We start from the raw sequence: 18,466 nt of genomic DNA on the forward strand, positions 1-18,466 counted from the left end.
AAAAGCCATATAAAAGAAAAAAAAGGACATCTAGACATCATATTTCAAGAAATCATAAAAGAAAACTACTCAGGTCACTTAGAAACAGAGGGCAAGGTAGAAATAGAAAGAATCCACCTCCTGAAAGAAGCCCTAAAATGAGAACTCCCAGGAATACTATTTCCTAGGTCCAGAACTTCTAAATTAAAGAAAACAAATATTGTGAGTAGACAGACATATCATTCAAATGCTGAGGAGTCAAAGTTAGAATTATACAATATTTAGCACCCCCATTACAAAGGAATAGAGAGCTTGGAATGCCATATTTCAGCTGACAAAAGATCTAGGCTCATAACCAAGAATAACTTATCCATCAACAGAGTATGATGCTACAGGGAGAAAAAAAATGGATATTTAATGAAATAGAGAACTTCTAAGCATTCCTCATGAAAAAAGCAGGTTTGAGTAAAAAATCTGAAATACAAACATGAGAATCAAGAGTAACATAAAAAGACAAACATGAGTGAGTAGTCATAAGGAACTAAAGAAGGATAAACTTTATATATGGGGAAGAAAATATATGATAATATTAATACACTGAGATAATATGATCACAACTCTATCACCAGCATGGGTCATAGAGGACTTCTAATTAGATACTAGACCTAAAGATGGTTGTATTGAATTTTGATGATCTTAAAAGAAGAATGGAAAGGAAAGGGTAAAGTCTCCTGACTCCAGGGCCAGTGCTCTATTCACTGTGCCACCTAGCTACCCCCTGAGCACCTGAATTCTTAAAGAAAAATAAAGAGAAAAATTTTGACAATGGGGGATCTTGATTTATCACTGTCAGATCTTTATAAATCTAACCAAAAATAAATAGTAAACAAAGGAAGAACCTGAACAGAATTTTAGAAAAGCTAGATATGATAAACCACTGGAGATTATTGAATGGGAACAGAAAGAAGTATGCCTATTTCTTTGCTGAACAGGCAGCTAAAATTCACAAAAATTGATTATATATGAGGGGAGGTGCAGGTAAAGAAAGGAAGGAAGGGAATTGGGCTATAATTAGAAGACCATAAAAGCAAGGAATTATGCTGGGAGCAAGCATCATTTGAACCTCACTATCTTCAGAACTGATTGAAGAAGGAGAAAATACACATGTCACACACACAGAATTGAGTACAGAAATACATTTCACTGAACAGAGAAACAGGAGGGAAAGAGGAGGAGGGGAGAGGAGAATAAGATGGAGGATAAATTGAGAGAGAGATGAGTCTTAAGCAAAAAAAAAAACTCTCGAAGAGGGAGTGGGAAACAGAGAAGGATAAATATAAGACAATAAGACTGAGAGAAATACACAATTAACAATCATAACTGTGAATGTGAACGACATGAATTCATCCATAAAATGAAAGAGAATTGCAGAATGGGTTAGAAACCAGAATCTAACAGTATGTCATTTACAAAAAACACACCTGAAACAGAAAAATACACATAGAATTCAAATAAGTGGCTTTCAAATAAGCAAAACCTATTATGTTTCAGGTAAAGTTAAAAAAAAAAAGGCCAGGGTTAGCAATCACGATCTCAGCCAAAGCAAAAACAGAAATAGAAGTAATTAAAGGAAATAAGCAGGGAAATTACATTTTACTAAAAGATTTTATAGATAACAAATAAATATCAAAACTACATACATATGCAACAATTGGCATAGCACCTGAATTTTTTTTATTTGTTTGTTTGGGTTTTTTTTGCTTTTTAGAGGGCAGTTGGGGTTAAGTGACTTGCCTAAGGTCACATGACTAGTTAAGTGTTAAGTGTCTGAGGGCAGATTTGAACTCAGGTTCTCCTGACTCCAGGGCCAGTGCTCTATTCACTGTGCCACCTAGCTACCCTCTGAGCACCTGAATTCTTAAAGGAAAATAAAGAGAAAAATTTTAGCAATGGGGGATCTTGATTTATCACTGTCAGATCTTTATAAATCTAACCAAAAATAAATAGTAAACAAAGGAAGAACCTGAACAGAATTTTAGAAAAGCTAGATATGATAAACCACTGGAGATTATTGAATGGGAACAGAAAGAAGTATGCCTATTTCTTTGCTGAACAGGCAGCTAAAATTCACAAAAATTGATTATATATTTGGTCATAAAAACATCTTATAAACAAATGCAGAAAAGCAAAAAATATCAAACGCATCTTTTAGAGATCCTATGCAATATCAATTATATTTAATAAAGGGCCTTTGAAGCAAAGATTTAAAATCAATTGGAGACTAAATATATAATACCAAAAAGTGAGTAGGTCAAAGAACAAATCTTAGATTCAATAATTTTGGAAAAAAAATAATGACCATGATTAGGAAATATACCAAAATTTGTGGGATATAGCCAAAGGAGGACATTGGGAAAATTTATATCTTTAAATAATTATTGGGCATGCAAGTGGAAAAACACAACAACCAGAAAACAAATAAACTAAAGACATTCAATTAAATACCAAAATAGAAATCTGGAAAATTGAAAAGGAGATAAACAAAATTGATAGAAAAAAAACTAACACATAAAACTAGGATCAGGTTTAAAAAAAATTAAAAAATAGGTAAATCATTAGCTAACATGATTTTTAAAAAGAAGAAAACCATATTACCAGTCTCAAGAAAGAAAGAAGTAAATTCACAACAAATTAAGAATAAAAAAAATCATTAGGAACTATTTTGCCCAACTATATGACAATAAAACTGACAGTCTAAATGAAAAGGATGAATAGTTACAATAAAATGCCTGGACTCACACACACAAAAAATGTAAGTTGGAACACAGTTTTAGAAAAAGATATTGAAACCACAAATGAACACCCAAAGGGGGAAAAACAGAATTAAATGGATTTGCAAGTGAATTCTATCACTTCAAAAGAACAAATAATTCCATTACTACACAAAATTTAAAAATATGAAAAGAAGTGATCCCACCAAATTCCTTCTGTGTCTTGATACCTTAACCAGGCAAAGTCAAAATAGATAAAGAACACAATAGACCAATATCCTTAGTGGATATTAATGCAAAAATTTTAAATAAAACATCAGCAAAAAGACTGTGGCGATGTATCACAAATATTATAATCTATTGCTGGTCTGTATTTATACCAATGATGTAGAGTTAGTTCAATATTAAGAAAATTATAAACATAATTGACTATATTAATAAAAAGGACAATAGAAATTGGTTGCATAGATATATGCAGAAAAAAACTTTTGACAAAACACTTATTCCTGTTAAAAGTCACTAGAAAGCATAACAATAAATGGATCTTGGGGCGGCTAGGTGGCGCAGTGAGTAAAGCGCCATCCCTGGAGTCAGGAGGACCTGAGTTCAGTTCCGGCCTCAGACACTTAACACCCACACAAAAAAAAACTAGCTGTGTAACCTTGGGCAAGTTACTTAACCCCAATTGCCCTCCAAAAAGCAAAAAAATAAAAATAAAAATAAATGGATCTTTCCTTAATATGATAAGTAGTATCTATCCAGAATCAAGAGCCAGAACTCTCTGTAATGCCTATGAGCCTTTCCAATAAGATCAGGACTAGAGAAAAGATGGTCATTATCACCATTACTATTCAACAGAGTACTAGAAATACCAGTTATAACAATAAGACAAGAAAAAGAAATCGAGGGAATAAGTATGATTGAAGAGGAAATCAAATTTTTACTTTTTGCAGATGATATGATGGTTTATTTAGAAAAACCCAAAGAGTACTAAAAAACGAAGACAATTAACCTCAGCAAAGTTGCAGCATATAAAATAAACCCACATAAATCATTAGCATTTCTGTATATTATAACACAATCCAGCAGGAAGTGATAAAGTCTACTTAAAATAACGACATAAAATATTTGGAGGGTACCTGCCAAGACATACAAAGGAACTCTCGTTGTTCAGTGGTATCCAACTTTTTGTGACCCCATTTGGGGTTTTCTTGGCAAAGATACTGGAGTTCACCATTTCCTTCTCCAGCTCATTTTACAGATGAGGAAACTGAGGCAAGCAGGGTTAAGTAAGTGTCTGAGCCCAGATTTGAACTCATGAAGATCAGTCTTTATTACTTCAGGCCTAACACTCTATCTACTGTGACGCTTAGGTGCCCATATCAAACCTAAGCTGTCCCCCAGAAGGACCCTCAGCACCCTACAACTGATTCCAGACTTCTGCCAGCCCAGACTGGATTGGCCTTGAGTTGAAGCATCCTAAGGTAGAGGAGAAAGGCCTAATTTGTCGTTTAGTCTGGCTTTCCTCAAAGCAAAGATGTTGATGGTCTTTCTGGTAGAGTGTTTGCCTGTTTCCTATGGTCTCTCCACTGTTATCTTACCTCTGCACCCCTTTGATCTAGCCTTGTCTAGCTTTGAAAATTGAAAGACCTTGGAGACCATTTTGTCCAAATCCTCCCCCAACCCCCACTTACCCTTTTACAGACGAGATAACTGAGACCTGGGGGTACTAAGTGACACCCAAGGCCATGAGGCAGGGGAATTTGAACCACTCTGTTCCCAATGGTTGATGATCTTTTGATCATACCAACAAATGCCTAATCTCTCCCTTCTCAGACTAAGCATGAGCCTAGGAGCCCTCAGGGTTAGCAAAGGGGTCAGCCTGGATCCTTTCCCTCTCAGGTGGGAAAGCTTCAGGGTCCCCTTTCCCCCATTGCAGGAATGCAGGTGCTGAAGCAGAAAAAAGGGGATGTAGTGGGTCATGAGACCTATTTAAACCTAGAAGGAGTTTAAGAGAGAAAAATCCAATCCCCTCATTTTACTGAAAAAGAAACTAAAACTTAGAAGGGTTAAGGGACAAAAGGTCATAAAATTAGTATCTGAGGAAGGATTCAAACTCAAGTCTCAGGTTCCTAGTTTTGGATCCTAGCCAGCCAAGCAATTCCCCCTCTCTAGGTCTCAGTTTCCTTCTCGGTAAAATAGGGTAATCAGGGTAGACTAATGGCCTCTCAAATTCCTGTTCTAAATCTGCAATACTATGTATCACTTTGGGTAGGTCACTTTAACTCCCTGGATCTCAGTTTCCTCATTTGTAAAATTAGGGGGTCTACAACATGATCTCTAGTGCCCTTTCCCACTCTAAATCCCATTAGCTTTCTCACCCCTATCTGCTGGGGTCTTGGTGCTGTGGGGGCCCAGTGTGTTCCTGATCTGTCTTTCACTTCCTAGCTCCTCCAGGTTTTCATCCCTAGGATTTGGGCAATGATGAGAAATCGTTGCCCGCAGCAGTTGGAGTGATGGTTGGTGCAATGGCCCGAAGCCAGGAAGACTCATCTTCCAGAGTTCAAATCCAGCCTCAGATACTTCTTAGCTGTGTGACCCTGGGCAAGTCACTTAACCCTGTTTGCCTCATTTTCCTCGTCTGTAAAATGAGCTGAAGAAGGAAATGGCAAAGCGCTCCAGTACTTTTGCCAAGAAAACTCCAAATGGGGTCAATAAGAATTGGACATGACTGAAAAGACTCAATAACAACAGAGTTCGTACCTGGATGATCCCCAAGGAGCCAGACCAGGGCAGTAGAGGGAGTGGGAATAAAAGCCTTCAGGTCCTTCCTGCTGTCTCTGCCCACTTTTCTCCCCTGACTAACCTTCCTCTAACAGGTTGGTGTAAGTAATCCTCAGTCATGATCTGACTGGTACATGGAATATAATCAAAGATTTTGAGTATGAAGAGACAGATGAGCAAACAGAGAGGGGCCAGGCTTTGTGCAGCTGATAAGCATCAGAGTCTGATTGCTTTAAGGGAAGGTGCTGGTTCTTCATTATCGGGTCAATGTCAAGTTAGAGGGAGCCTCTGATAGAATCTCCCAAGGACCTTCCTTTGATTTTGTGTTTTTGGTATTTCTGTCAGTGCCTTGACTTAAACCATAGAAACCAGAGGCTTATTGAATTTGTGGGTGGTAGAAGTTGCCACAATGAATTAGAATCAGGACACAAAACCATTTCAAAGAGCTAGAACAATGGGTCAAACCCAATGAATGAGGAATTAATAGGGGTGAATGAGAATTTTTCTACTTGGATTTTTAAAAAAGTCCAGAAGGCTCGAAGTGGGGGCAGAGAAGGAGGAGAAGGCATAGCTAGACTATCGTTCCCAGGAAAGAAGTCTGGGGGTCCTGATGGATTGCAAGCTTGATATCAATCAACAGTGTGAGATAGCAGCTGAAAAAATATCTGTTGTGAGAGGTCTTATATGCGGAGAAGGGTTCCTCCGTACTCTGTCCTCGTTAGACCACATTCATCTCTGGGTGCCATATTTATCAAGAGCAGAGACAAGCTGGAGAAGACCCAGGAGATGGCGAGGAGAGCACTCCACATGAAGACTGGGTAAAGAAAGCAGGGGTATTTTTAACCTGGAGAAGAAAAGACTGAGCCAGGACCTGTCTTCAGATATTTGAAGGGCTGCCACATGGAAGGGGGAGCAAGCTTGATGTGCCCCCGCTTTGAGGGCAGAACCAAGGCCAGGAGTCAGCTCCTGAGTGGTTCTTGTTGAATGACTGAGTGATGACTTGAATGGTTCAGAAGGAGGATGATATGTCCCCTGAAAGCTCAGACCCCACCCCCTGCCATTGCTAGATTATTAAAGTAGATGATGAATGACCCCTTTGGGGTGATTCTGTCGAAGGGATTCTGGACTCATTCTGGACTTGACTGGATGGCCTCTGAGATCCCTTTCTACTGTGGCTGTTATTCCTGTCTAATCCAGTGTACAGGACCAGGAGTCAGGAGACCTGGGTTCATACCCAATCTCTGCAGTTAATTGGCTGAGTGACCTCAGACAAGTCACATTAACTTCAATGGGCCTTTACTTCCCAATCTAGCCAATTCCGGGTTGAACCTGGTGACTCTGAAGGTCCCTTCTTGCTCCAACATTCTCTATTCTAAGGTGTCTGCTGGCTCTAACATCATCTCTGTGCTCCATGTTCTAAGCTATCTTCCATGGAATTGGAGAGAGCCCATCTTGAGCGTGAACGCATGCCATCCCCAGAGATACCAGATTCCAGATTCTGCCTGATGTCACCCTCATTCTAAATTATCAGGAGGAATCTGCAGTACCCTGGGATGGGGAGAAAGCCTCACACCAGACTCACAGTGCTTTTAAGAGGGAAAATAATGTCTCTCTCTAAACAAGACTAGTTCCTCAGTCGACCAGTTCAAGGCTGGATCCTTCTCGAGGGAGGCTTTGAGACTTGCTGCTTCACCATTTTGACATATTTCCATATGGACTAGAAAATCTTCTATGCCAATGCAGCTCTATGCCTCAGTTTCCCCACCTGACATTGCTCCCCTCTCTGAAGCATTTTGTACTCATTTTTGTAAATATTTTGTATTTATTTAATTGTATACATGTTGTTTCTACAAGTAAAGTGTGTCCCCATCACCTAGCGTGGTTCCCTGTACCTGAAAAATGATTCAGAAATGCTAATTGAAAGGAAAAAGAAAGACTTCCACTCCCTCCTTTACCAGTATCTGGGACAAGGCCCCCATGAAGCTATTTCACCTCTGCAGGGATTCTGAAGGCCTGTAGGAGATACTGGTTTACCATGCTGAGTTTCTCCCTCTGAGATCCTCCAGCAAGCATGAGCAGGGAAGGGGAGAATAAAAGGTTACTTTGCCTTCTTTCGAGGCCTGAGATTGGTGGGAGGTGGGGGAGAGGTGGAGGGCCCACAGGCCTGCTGGCTGGTCACCCAGGCCCCTCCTCTGGGATAAGCTGGGGGAGGGAAGCATCGGAGCCCATGCCCCAGCTCCTCAACTACCTCTTTGTAAAGGGGAGGGGGGGGCTGTCCCCTGCCACCTGTTGTTAATCTAGCCCTGGGTAATCCATTCTGTACTGTGTCAGCAGTTCAAAAGGGCACTGTTAGTATTTTTTGCCGACTTCAATTAACGTGAGATTTCCGAGGCCCCCTCCGATTACATTTCACATGTCACAAGTTGGGAACAAAACAGACAGATTCCAGTTGGGAGGAGAGAGGAGAAGTTTATTGCAAACAACCACCAAGCAAATCATTTGGGCCAGCGTCCAGGGACGGGAGACTCTGGGAAAGCCCAGCTGCTCCTACTCTCCATTTTGTCCCAGAACACATCCTGAAGCCCCTTTCTCCAGACGTCCCCCCTCCCCAAATTATGTAAGTGCAATAACTTACTTTCAAGGAAATAAACCAAAGGCAAGAACATGTTTCTTCTTAATATTTTGCGGCATTGAACTTCTAGTACACGGTGGTATAAGGCAATAAAACTTTATGGAGTCAACCTTGGGTGTTTTGGGTGGTTTTTGTTTTGGAGTATTTTTCTTGCTTTTCTTCTTCCATGTATTTTACAGACTTTTTAATATTATATAATATATATTTAATATTCCACCCCAGGCCATTAAGCAAAAGGAAAGTTTGCGTTTATACAAGGTTAAAATATCTTACAATAAGAACGATAGTGCTGGCTGAGGTTTGTGTTTCTTCCTCTCTCCAGCTCTTCCAACCACTGCACACCCAAACAGATACATTATTAGACATTGAAAACTGTCCTTCAAAATCAGTAGTACAAAGTCCTAGTTCTACAGATGTATGTGAAGGGGACTAGGGGAGGATCAAAGTGGGCTGTTGGGGGTAGGGCAGGGGAAACGGTTTGGCCAACAGAGCCCTCGAAGTACATTGGAAATGCTTGTCTTCCCCATGGCACCCTCTATCAAGAGTTATAGATGTTGATGGGAATTGCAGGAAGGAGGAAGGAATTTCTTCAGGATTTTTCCCCCTTCTTTTGATCATCTGTGACAAATTTCAGGAAGAACACCGGACCTAAAGTCAGCTGGGATTTGAACCCCAGCTTTGCAGCCAACAACCTTGGTTTTAGTTGCTTCTGTTTTCTCCTCATCTTTAAAATGAAGGAGTTGGGCCAGATAACCTCTGAGGTCATTTTCAGTTCCAAATCCTATGATCAAAGGGCACTGGAAAGATGTTTGGTGGGTAGGCTGCAACACATTACCGACAATGGCTTGCAAGTGGTAAGGGAGGAAAAAGCAGGGATGACACAAAAAGGAGGCTGGTGAGTGTGAGTGGAGGACAGAGGAACCAAATGCTACATTGGCATTTTTGAAATATCAAAAGAACCAAAGGAAGGTTTCCAGGGAGTTGACTAGACCCTCTGTGGAAAGTTCAAGGAAAGAAATGGACAAGAATGGTAGATGAGACAGCATAGTAGGGTTGGCAGCTGACCAGCACGGGGTGGGTGAATGTCCCCAATGATCAGCTCATATATTTTTGTAATATCCAAGCTGATTGGCCATGGACGTTCTTCAGAGTCTCATTTCCCAAACCATTATCCCCAAGTTGGCATGGCTCGGTTGCTCTGACTACAGGGTATGGAGGCAAGCAAACAGTTGAAAAACAGAGGTGTTTTACAGGCCACTTCCCCCAATCTCTGTGGCCATGTCTTTGTGAGAATAGCGTACTGAACAGATTCAGTAGATTGGCAGAGTCAGTGGATGGAATCACTGCCCTACCATGGGGGGTAGAGAGGTAGGAAAAGTCTAAATTAGATGTGGAGATTATTGATAGGGACATACTTCACCATTCATTTCTCCTTGGTCCTCCCACACCTCTGTTCATTATACCTTGGATCCCGGGGGTCATAGACACTGGGGAATATATTTCCCAGCCCTCAGAGCCAAGTTAAAATGAAAGCAGCCATCCTTGGGAGTCATTCAAACTCAGGCTTTGCCATTCTTCCCACCCATCCTCCTTCTTATTGCTTTCTGTCTGGATTCTCCAATATCCACCCTCATCTGGGCCAGAAAAGATGACAGCTTAGTCTTAAAACTTCAAGTGGCAGTGCCCTGCCCAGCCTAGTCAGAAGAAGAACACAAGAGTCCAGGAAGGTCACATTTAGAAAGGACCTTACAGGTTTTCTAGGTCAATTCAGGCCTGAACAAGGACCTTATTTAAAATACCCCCCAGCTTCCCACCTTGATGGAGGGGGAACCCTTCTCAAAGAGCTTCATTCTATATGGAAACAGCTCTCTTATTTTTAAATTTGGACATTGAGATGGGGTTAGCTCTAGGGGAGCCCCACCATGCAGAGATGAGCCTTGGCCCCTCAGTGAGGTCCAGCCGCTGTCCCTTACTTCTTACTGGAGGATGCATTTTGGTTGAGTTGTGACTTCCTTCCTTATTCCTTAGGTCCTATTCTGGGCTAAGCTAAAGACAATGGATCGCTTCTGGTCAAACTCTTGGTGTAACAATTACCAAACTAACCATCCTAATCACCCACTCTTCATCAGAGTTATTTCTGATCCCCACTGAGAGAGAAGAAAAGGAGCCCTAAGATGTGGGGTGACTCTGCTAGCTTCCTGTTTCCCTCTGCCCTAGGAATTAGAGGACCAGAGCCCAGTTACCCCAGTGAAGTGGGACCCATGGACCAAACCTACCTTCTTAGAGAGAAGACTCTGAATGAAGGGAGAAGAGATGAGCAAGATTGAGGGGGAGATTTTTGCAGTCTTGAATGACAACTAGAGCATACAGTCATTGGCATCTGCTCCTCTGTATGGATTCTTCCTCACCCACTGAGTTCTAGAAAAGGCTTCCCAGACTCTGAAGGGCTGCAGCAGGAGTTAGTGAAACTTGTAGCCCCAGGATCTTTGAAAGAATCAGAAGATCCCTATTTGGACTGGCAAGTGCACTCTAGGCTCCTAACAAGGGAAGGGAATTGACTTACAGGGGTCTGATGAATCTGTCTGATGAATCACCTGATGAATCAATCTCCTTGGGTTTCTTGATGCTGGAATTTCCCTGATCTTTTCTTCTGGGAATATTTCTGATGTCATCCCTTTGAAACATCCTTCCCCTGATTTGGAGGTAGAGACCTTCGGGTCATACCCCAGTGCTGCTACTTATTTGTTGAGTGACCTTGGGCAAGTCATTGCCCATTTCCAGAACTCCACTTTCTCATCTATAAAATGAGGGAATTGGACCAGGTGATTCCTTAGTCTCCCCCAGCTCTAATTCCTGCGATCTTGCTGAGATAACAAAAGTCCATTGAAAGTCCCTCTATTCCCTTCCAGGTGACCATGTTTTTCTAATTCAAAAGGAGTATGGGAGGAAGGAGGATCAGAAAGGGTGTTACTCCCTTTCAGTGACTCGAGTCTGGAAGTGGAATCTTTCCAAGCTCCTTGAACAGGCCATTGCTCAAGAGCAGGTCCAAGAACACTTAATCCCAGAGAGTCAAAGAGACACTTTTCACCTCAGCAAAGATCAGTTCTGAGGCTGCACCCACTGAAGGGCCAACTTCTGCTCCTCCTTCCCTTCTCCAACCCTCGTTTTCTGACTCATTTCTTGGGGATTCAGTCATTGCCCAACAGGCAATGAGATCACAAGGCAACAAACAGGGAGATTGGAGGTTCTGTCTTCATTTTGCCTTTGGGGAGTAATCTTGGGTGAGTCCCTTTACCTCACTCTGCCCCAGATTCCCCATTCGTCCATGGAGATCCTCAGGCACACATTTCCCTCATGGACGGATTAGGAGGAATGGATCTCCTCGCACCTGGATTCTGATGAGTTTTGTACAGGTAGCATGAGTGCTAGATTTGGAGTCAGATGGGTCTAATCTGACTCTTATTACCTGTGTGACCTTGGCCAAGTCTCCTAACTTCCATGGGCCTCAGTTTCCTCATCTGTAAAATGGGGTGGAGAGTTGGACTCTGAGGTGCCTTCTAACTCTGTATCTATGATCCTACGTATGAGGACCTGAACCTCAAAGGAGCTGACCCACCATTCCTGGCTTGGGGTGGGGGTGGGGGAAGAGAAGGGAGTGAGTCCAGTGAGTACCATTTGTGGGGCTTTTCAATGAATACGATCCTTAGGTCAGATCAGAGTCATAATTGCCTTCCTCTATGATCCTAACCAGGAGACCAGGAAAAGGATATAGTCAACATTCCTGTGTCTCCAACTGGGGCAGGGAGCTGTATTCCAAAGGGCGAGAGGGGCTCAGTTTCCCCAAGAGAGCCTTTATCTCCAACTATTCCCTTCCATATATGCTGCATTCCAACAAAGGGGAGAACTCTCTGTGCCCCCTCCCCAGGCATCCTGCCGCCTTCTGGCTCTGCACCTTCTCCTCTGGCTACTGAGGCCTCTCCATTCCTTCAAAGTCCAACTTAGATGCTCGATCCTCCAGAAAGCCTTGTCTGCCTTGTTCCCCACACCCGACCCATGAAAGTGATGTCTCCTTTCTCAAATACCTCATGTCACGTTGCCCCAGTTTCTTCTTTGCACTGACCTCACAATCCTTTGTATCATAATAAAAGTTAATTTGTTCTCTCCTCATGCTACCCCAATATTCACCAGCTCCTTGAGAGCTAAGCCTCTGTGGTACCTCTTTCCCCATCAAGCCTCATCCTTAGAGAGAGGCTGAGGGTGTGGGTTCCAATCCAACTTGATATTTGCTACCTGTGTGGGCAAGTAACTTCACCTCCTGGGACTCAGTTTCCTTATCTGTAAAAATGAGTGTGTTAGAATGGGTGACCTCTGAGATCCCCTCCTGTGAGTATCTTATATTTGATAGACAGTAATAAATGTTTGTTGGCTTAAATTAAATGCAAAGAGAGCAGCCAGAATGGACTCCACACCTGACTTGCCAGGATTTAAGGGCTTTGGATTTAAATTAGGGGAACCAGCATGGAGAAAGAGAGTCTAGTTAGTACAGCTGAAACAGCAGATCTTGGTGGGGATTGGAATTGGACAAGTAGCCTGGCAGGTTTTGATGATGATGGTCTGTGTCTGTTCTATCTATATTCAGCCCCTAGGTGGAAGGAATCATTCACAGAAACAATCAGTCCCTCTGTCTAGCTCCCAAGGGCCCCTGGCATCAGACTGCACAGGACCAGCCCCTGGGCATGTAGCATTGCACAGTAAAGAGTCAGGAGCCACTCCCCTAGCCAGAAACATTGGATTCCTCCCATGGAAGCTCGAAGGAAAGGCTAAAGGGTTAGGGGGTTCTTTTTCCCCCAAAAGGGAAGGCTGAGGCCCATTGAAAGGTCCTCAAGTATGAGAAGGGCCATTATGAAGATAATAACTATTTTATCTGGGATCAGGAGAGTGTAAATTTCCACTTTTATGGGAAGTATTGGGGCTAGATGAAAGAATGTCCTGGCAGAGTAAATTATGAGCTGCGGGAAGAATGTGAACAGGGAAAAAGAATGGAATTGTTCTGAGATAGTTGGTGGGCATCACAGCCTGGAGCAGAGGAGGAACCAGATGACCTCTGGTGGTTCCATTCCAAAGTGCCTCCTCCCCACCAGTAAGAAGAGAGTGTAAAGCTTGCCTTCTAGTTTCCCACTGAAAAACCCAGCTCTATCTCCCCTGAGGACCTAGGGCTAGTGTCTGGCATCTCTAGGGGATCTGGCCCTAGCTGCTTCAGCTGCCTGAGGAGCAGAGGTAACTGCAGACTCTGCCCCATTCCCTCCTGTCTCCCAAACTTGTGAGCTGGGGCAGGTTGGGAAATGAGGATGAAGAGGATCCAGCTTCCTACTTGTCCCTTGCTCTCCTCAGGGTTCACCTCCCATCTCTGTGCTTTGCACTCAGTACCAGTCTTTTACTGTGCTTGGGACTCCCTCCACACACAACAGCTTGCTCTTCCATTTCCTTACTGAGGTCCTTTCCTTTTAGATTCAGTCATATGAGGAGCCAGCCCTGAAGGAGATCCCTCTTTCCTCTTTTGCCCATCCCCTGAGTCTGGTTTTCCTCTTTTCCCCCGTTTATCCCCCTTTGACTCTTAGCACTCAGTATTTTGGACAGGAGGAAGATGGGAGACTATCTCCCCGGGTGTCTGTCCATCCTTCTGGCCCAACCTCCACCACAGCCTCCTGTGCTCCCTGACTCAATCTATCCCATCAGTCCTAAGGCTGATGTGACTTCTCCCTCCCTCCCCTCCTCCCCAAAGCCCCACAAAGGTCACCAGCCCCTCCTTCCCAGTGGGCATCCAATTTAAGGGAGTCTCAGTCAAGTACCCAATCTGGGCTTTGGCAAATGTGACAGCAGCAGAGAGAGGCAGGTAACCCTGGGTTTCAGAGGCAGGCACTTGTGTTAGTTCAGGGAGAGAAGGGGAGATGGAGGGGTGGGTGGGAAATGTCTCATTGGTGTACAGTAACCATTCCATTAGGAGGTTCTAGAAAAAGGCACTCGTGCTATGGGAAGGGATGGTCTCCACTCCTGGGTCAGGCCCTGATTGGACGGGAATCTGGTTGGAGGGTACTGGGGCTCAGACTGTGGAGAGATGGTCTCCATTTCCAATGGACGAAAAGCTTCAGAACTCGACAACAGGACTTTTTCTACTGCCTTTTTACCCAGAGCGGGTGGGACAAGAGCCTCAGAGCGAGGGGAGGCCAGGCCTGTTCCCTTGCCCATCAGGAAGTCCACGAGGACTCAATCAGCCCAGACCTTGGGCAACTAAAAGTGCTCTCCCAACTTCCTGAAACTACCCTGGCTCTCAGGGCCTTGGGCAATGAGGAGAGTCGAATTGGCAGTTGGCCTGGGGGCCAGGGGCTTGGCCAATGCCCCGAGGCAGGGGAAGGGGGTAGGGGGAAAGTATGAGGGGCCCTGTCATGTGGCCCAAGAAATGGCAGCACTGTGCTCTTTGGCCTTCATCCGCAGGGCCGCGATGCTGGAGGTCTTCCGGTCAGGTTCACTGTTGAGCTCATAAGCGTTGAGGCCAGGGCTGAGGCCCGTGGCCCCAAACAGGCTGCCCATGTGTGTCTGGCCCACGTGGCTGCTGGCCCCGGAGACACTCAGGAAGTCAGAGACACCGGCACTGGCACCAGGGGGATGGGCATGAGGAGACATGCAGGTGGGCACCGGATCACAGGGGACCACACAGGCTGGGACAGGTGAAGCTGCTCCATTGTTACCGATCCAAGATGGGTTCTGGATCTAGGAAGAAGCAAGTAGAGAAATCACAGACTGGCTCCTAGAGGACCAGCCAGGGGGGGCCTTTGTGTTATGGTGAATGGAATCGTACGATTGGAGGAACACTGGAACATCTTCCCCACTGCATCTGGCCCCAATTCCACAATGAGAGACCAAGAGAGCTCTTGGGGTCTTGAAGACCATGGGATGGCAGCTATGGTCTACAAAGAACTGGTGTCATTCAGATACCTGTTGTGGATGTTGTTGAGGGGATTTCTGTATTTAGAGAGAGGCAGGATGGGATGGCATCTAAGGTCACTAAGATTTTATTAGCTGACAGCCAGCTGAGACCAATGTCTTCTGAAAATAGGAGAAGGGAATGGGATATAGGAGAGGCATCTAAAGAAAGGCTGGGGCCAGGAAGGGGGAAGGGGCCCAGAGCAGGGAGCTGGGAAACACCAAAGTCAAACTTTGCTGACCTTCTAGTTTTGCAGAAAGCAGGCCCAGCATCTGGGTTGGGAGCCTGGGGGCTTTGGAGAATGTAGGCCAGGTTGGAGGCGCCAGGCTTCCCAGAAGCTCCCAGGTTTTAGGCTCCCCCTCCCTGGGAGCCAAGTTCTCTAGGCAGCCTCCTCGGGGTGGGAAGGCCACTATCTCTTAACTTGTACAGACTCAGCCCAGGCACTCACTTTGGCCAACGCAGAGCTACAGCTGGGTGGAGGTTCAAGGGGGGGGAACAGAAAGGAGGCCAAAAAGAGGGGCTTCCTCTGTGAGATGGCCAGGAGTCAGGCTGCTCCCCATGTCCCAAAAGGTGACAAAGTCGGGAGAAGGGAAAAGGGAATGAAAAGCATTTCTTTCCCTAAGGCCCAGCCAAGTTCTGGCCCCTAGATCCCCCCCAAAGTTCTGTGGGCACAGAGAGAAGACAGCAAACCATCTGTCACAGAGCTCCCTGACTTGTTATCCCTTTTGGGCTGAAGATAAACTTCCTAGGAGCCTGATTTTCCATCCCAACCACGCCCTCCCCCAATAATCCCAATATTTATTCTCCTCCATTCTCTTGGAGGCAGGATGTCAAAAGTTCTCTATTCCAAAGGATGGCAAATGAGGGGTCAGAGGAGAAATGATGACAAGACCCTGGTCCTCGCTCTCCAATACTTGATACCTAGTCTTAGAGTGAAGGGCTGGGGCTGGGGCTGGGGCCGGGGCCGGGGCAGAGCACTCACCTGGGCATAGTTCTCAGCTCTGGTGAGGAGGGGTAGCTCATAGGCTGTAGAGAAGTGCGTGCGAACCTGTTGTATCTGCCCAAACCTCTCCCTCTTCCTCCATTTTGCCCTTCGGTTCTGGAACCACACCTGAGGATAGAGGTATGTGTGGGGAGTAGGGTAGAGATGGAGTCCTTAAGCATTGGGGTATGAGGGCCCTGCCCAGTAGCCTGCTTGTCCCTCAGTTCCCTAATCCTTTGAAGCATTTCCGAGCATTCTAGTTTAGCTGTGAGCAGCTTTAGAGATCCGGGAAGTCCAATAGGTAGAAGGCTGGCTCTTGGACTCAGGAAGACCTGAGTTCAAATTCTGCTGCAGACACAATAGCTCTGGAATTCTGGGCAAATCACTTAACCTCCCTCAGATTCAGTTTTCTCACCTGTTAAATGGGGATAGTAACAGCCCACCCCAAAGAAATGTTGTGGAGACGAAATTAAAAGACATATGGAGAATGGTTTGCAAACCTCCAAATCTGACATAGAAATGTTATTGTTGATGATGGGACAATGATGTCCGATGATGATGCATCTTGGCCATCATCATCATTGTAATGGAAAGAACTCAGAATATGGAGTTTTAAATGTGTGCTCTGCTCCTTGCTGTCTGGGTGATTTCAGGTGGGTCACGTCCTCCTTCTGGACTTGGTTTCGGTCATTAGTGCAAGGAGGGGGTTGGATGAGACAACCTCTAAAGTCCTTTAGCTCTGAATCCTGTGACTTCTGTGGTGTCAGTGATCTCTGCCAGCCCTGAAACTGTGATTCTGATTCTGCCCTGGGGGTGGAGGGAGCTAGGGGATGGGCAGGAGAAAGTGGAGAAGGGACAGCGGCAAGTCCAGGAATGGCTTTTCACATCTAACCAGAGCTGATTAAAAAGGTTCCTTTGGATTAGGGAGACATTGCCTGAGAGAACAAATCCAGGGGGGGATAAAATAGAGGAAAAGGGCAAAAGGATTTGGGAGGGGACATAGTAAAGGCGAGGAGAAGCAGCAGACATCAGCTGTTTGGGCCTCAGTCTCCTCATCTGCAGAATGGGGATTCCAGTCAGAAGTGCATTGCCTATATCTCCCAGCTCACTGAACCTTGTACCAGCCCTGTGAGATTAGGGAATGCATCCAAGGTCGCATGGCCGGCTAGTGAAAGGCAGAGTTAGGCCAGAACATCAGTCACAGAGTCTCAGGATAGGAAGGAAGGGACCTTAGTGGTCTGGCGATCTGGCCTAATCTATACCCCCCTGCAATATGAATGACAATTGACCATCCACCTTTTGTTTAAAGATTTCCAGGAAGGGGGACCTTTCTACCTCCCAAGGTACTCCATTCCACTTTGGAAGTAACCCTAAGTCAGGAAGCTTATCCCCTCCATAACTAGACTAAATATGCCTTTTTGTAACTTTTCTCCATTTGTAGCCTTGCCCTTTGGGACCAAGCAAAACACATCTGACTCTCTTCTCTAAGAAAGACTTTCAAATTCTTGAAGGCACCCATCATGGCTCCCTCTCGCTGATGCTTCCCCTGACTCTGCTCCCAGAGTTTCACTTGGGCCTTAGTGCCATCCTGTCCTGTCCCCTGCCTCTTCCTGGCAATGAACATCCCAGGCTGGTCCCCCAGCCTGCCTCCCACCCCTCAGGGCCCAGAGCACAGAGCCAGGCTTCATCTCCCAAAGAAACTGGATCCCGTTTTATCAGTGGCCTGGAATGGGGGGTGGAGGGCAGGATGAGAGAAGGAATAGCCAAAGCTTGTTTTCATTTCATGTTTAATTTCCTGCAGGCTTAGCTCAGTCTTTCCGCTCCTCCTGCCTCAGCCTCCCAGGGTTTATGTGGGGGAAGCTGAGGGGAGGCAAGGGGGGGCTGCATGAGGAGGGGGATGAGAGGCATCAAGATATATTGCTGCAGCTTTTTTCCTTTTTCGAAGAGACAAGGAGGAAAATGCTGAGCAGCCCCTGAAGCTTCCCTTCCCACTTGCTGGAGACTCAGGTCCCTCATGGGGGTGAATGGGGAATGGGGCTGGGGGTTCCCTGACACATGGAGATCTTACCCTAGAAACCGCCTTGGGAAAGAAGGCTTGTTCAGCTGAGTGGGGCAGAGGGCGGTAGGGGCATGACTGTCTCTCTAGGGAGGAGGAGGATGAGGAGGAGGGAGAGAGGAGACAAGTGGTCAGGGGAAGAGAGGACAGGAGTTAAGGGGGTGAGGTGAGAAGAGGAGGTAAAATGTGGAGGGGGAGGCAGAAGCAAAACAGGTGTGGGGAGGAGGCTGTTAGTATGGTGGTTAAGGAGGAGGGATGGTGGGAAAGGAAGGGAGGAGGG

At 45.2% G+C, this 18,466-nt stretch overlaps 1 protein-coding gene across 1 annotated transcript in view; it reads right to left on the bottom strand.

Annotated features, from left to right (window-relative positions):
* Positions 1–7,983: 7,983 nt before the first annotated feature.
* Positions 7,984–18,466, bottom strand: part of ALX4 (ALX homeobox 4) — a 63,872-nt gene continuing 53,389 nt past the window's right edge. The window contains exons 3-4 of the mRNA XM_069091467.1: positions 16,131–16,259; positions 7,984–14,934 (exon numbers count right to left, since the gene is read on the bottom strand). Coding sequence (XP_068947568.1) covers positions 14,608–14,934; positions 16,131–16,259 — 456 coding nt within the window. The 3' untranslated portion in view covers positions 7,984–14,607. The remainder of the gene's footprint in view (positions 14,935–16,130; positions 16,260–18,466) is intronic.

The sequence above is a fragment of the Petaurus breviceps genome, unplaced genomic scaffold, assembly GCF_028583685.1.
Source record: "Petaurus breviceps papuanus isolate PSGF00001 unplaced genomic scaffold, PetGlider_PUasm1.0 188, whole genome shotgun sequence".
NCBI lineage: Eukaryota > Metazoa > Chordata > Mammalia > Diprotodontia > Petauridae > Petaurus > Petaurus breviceps.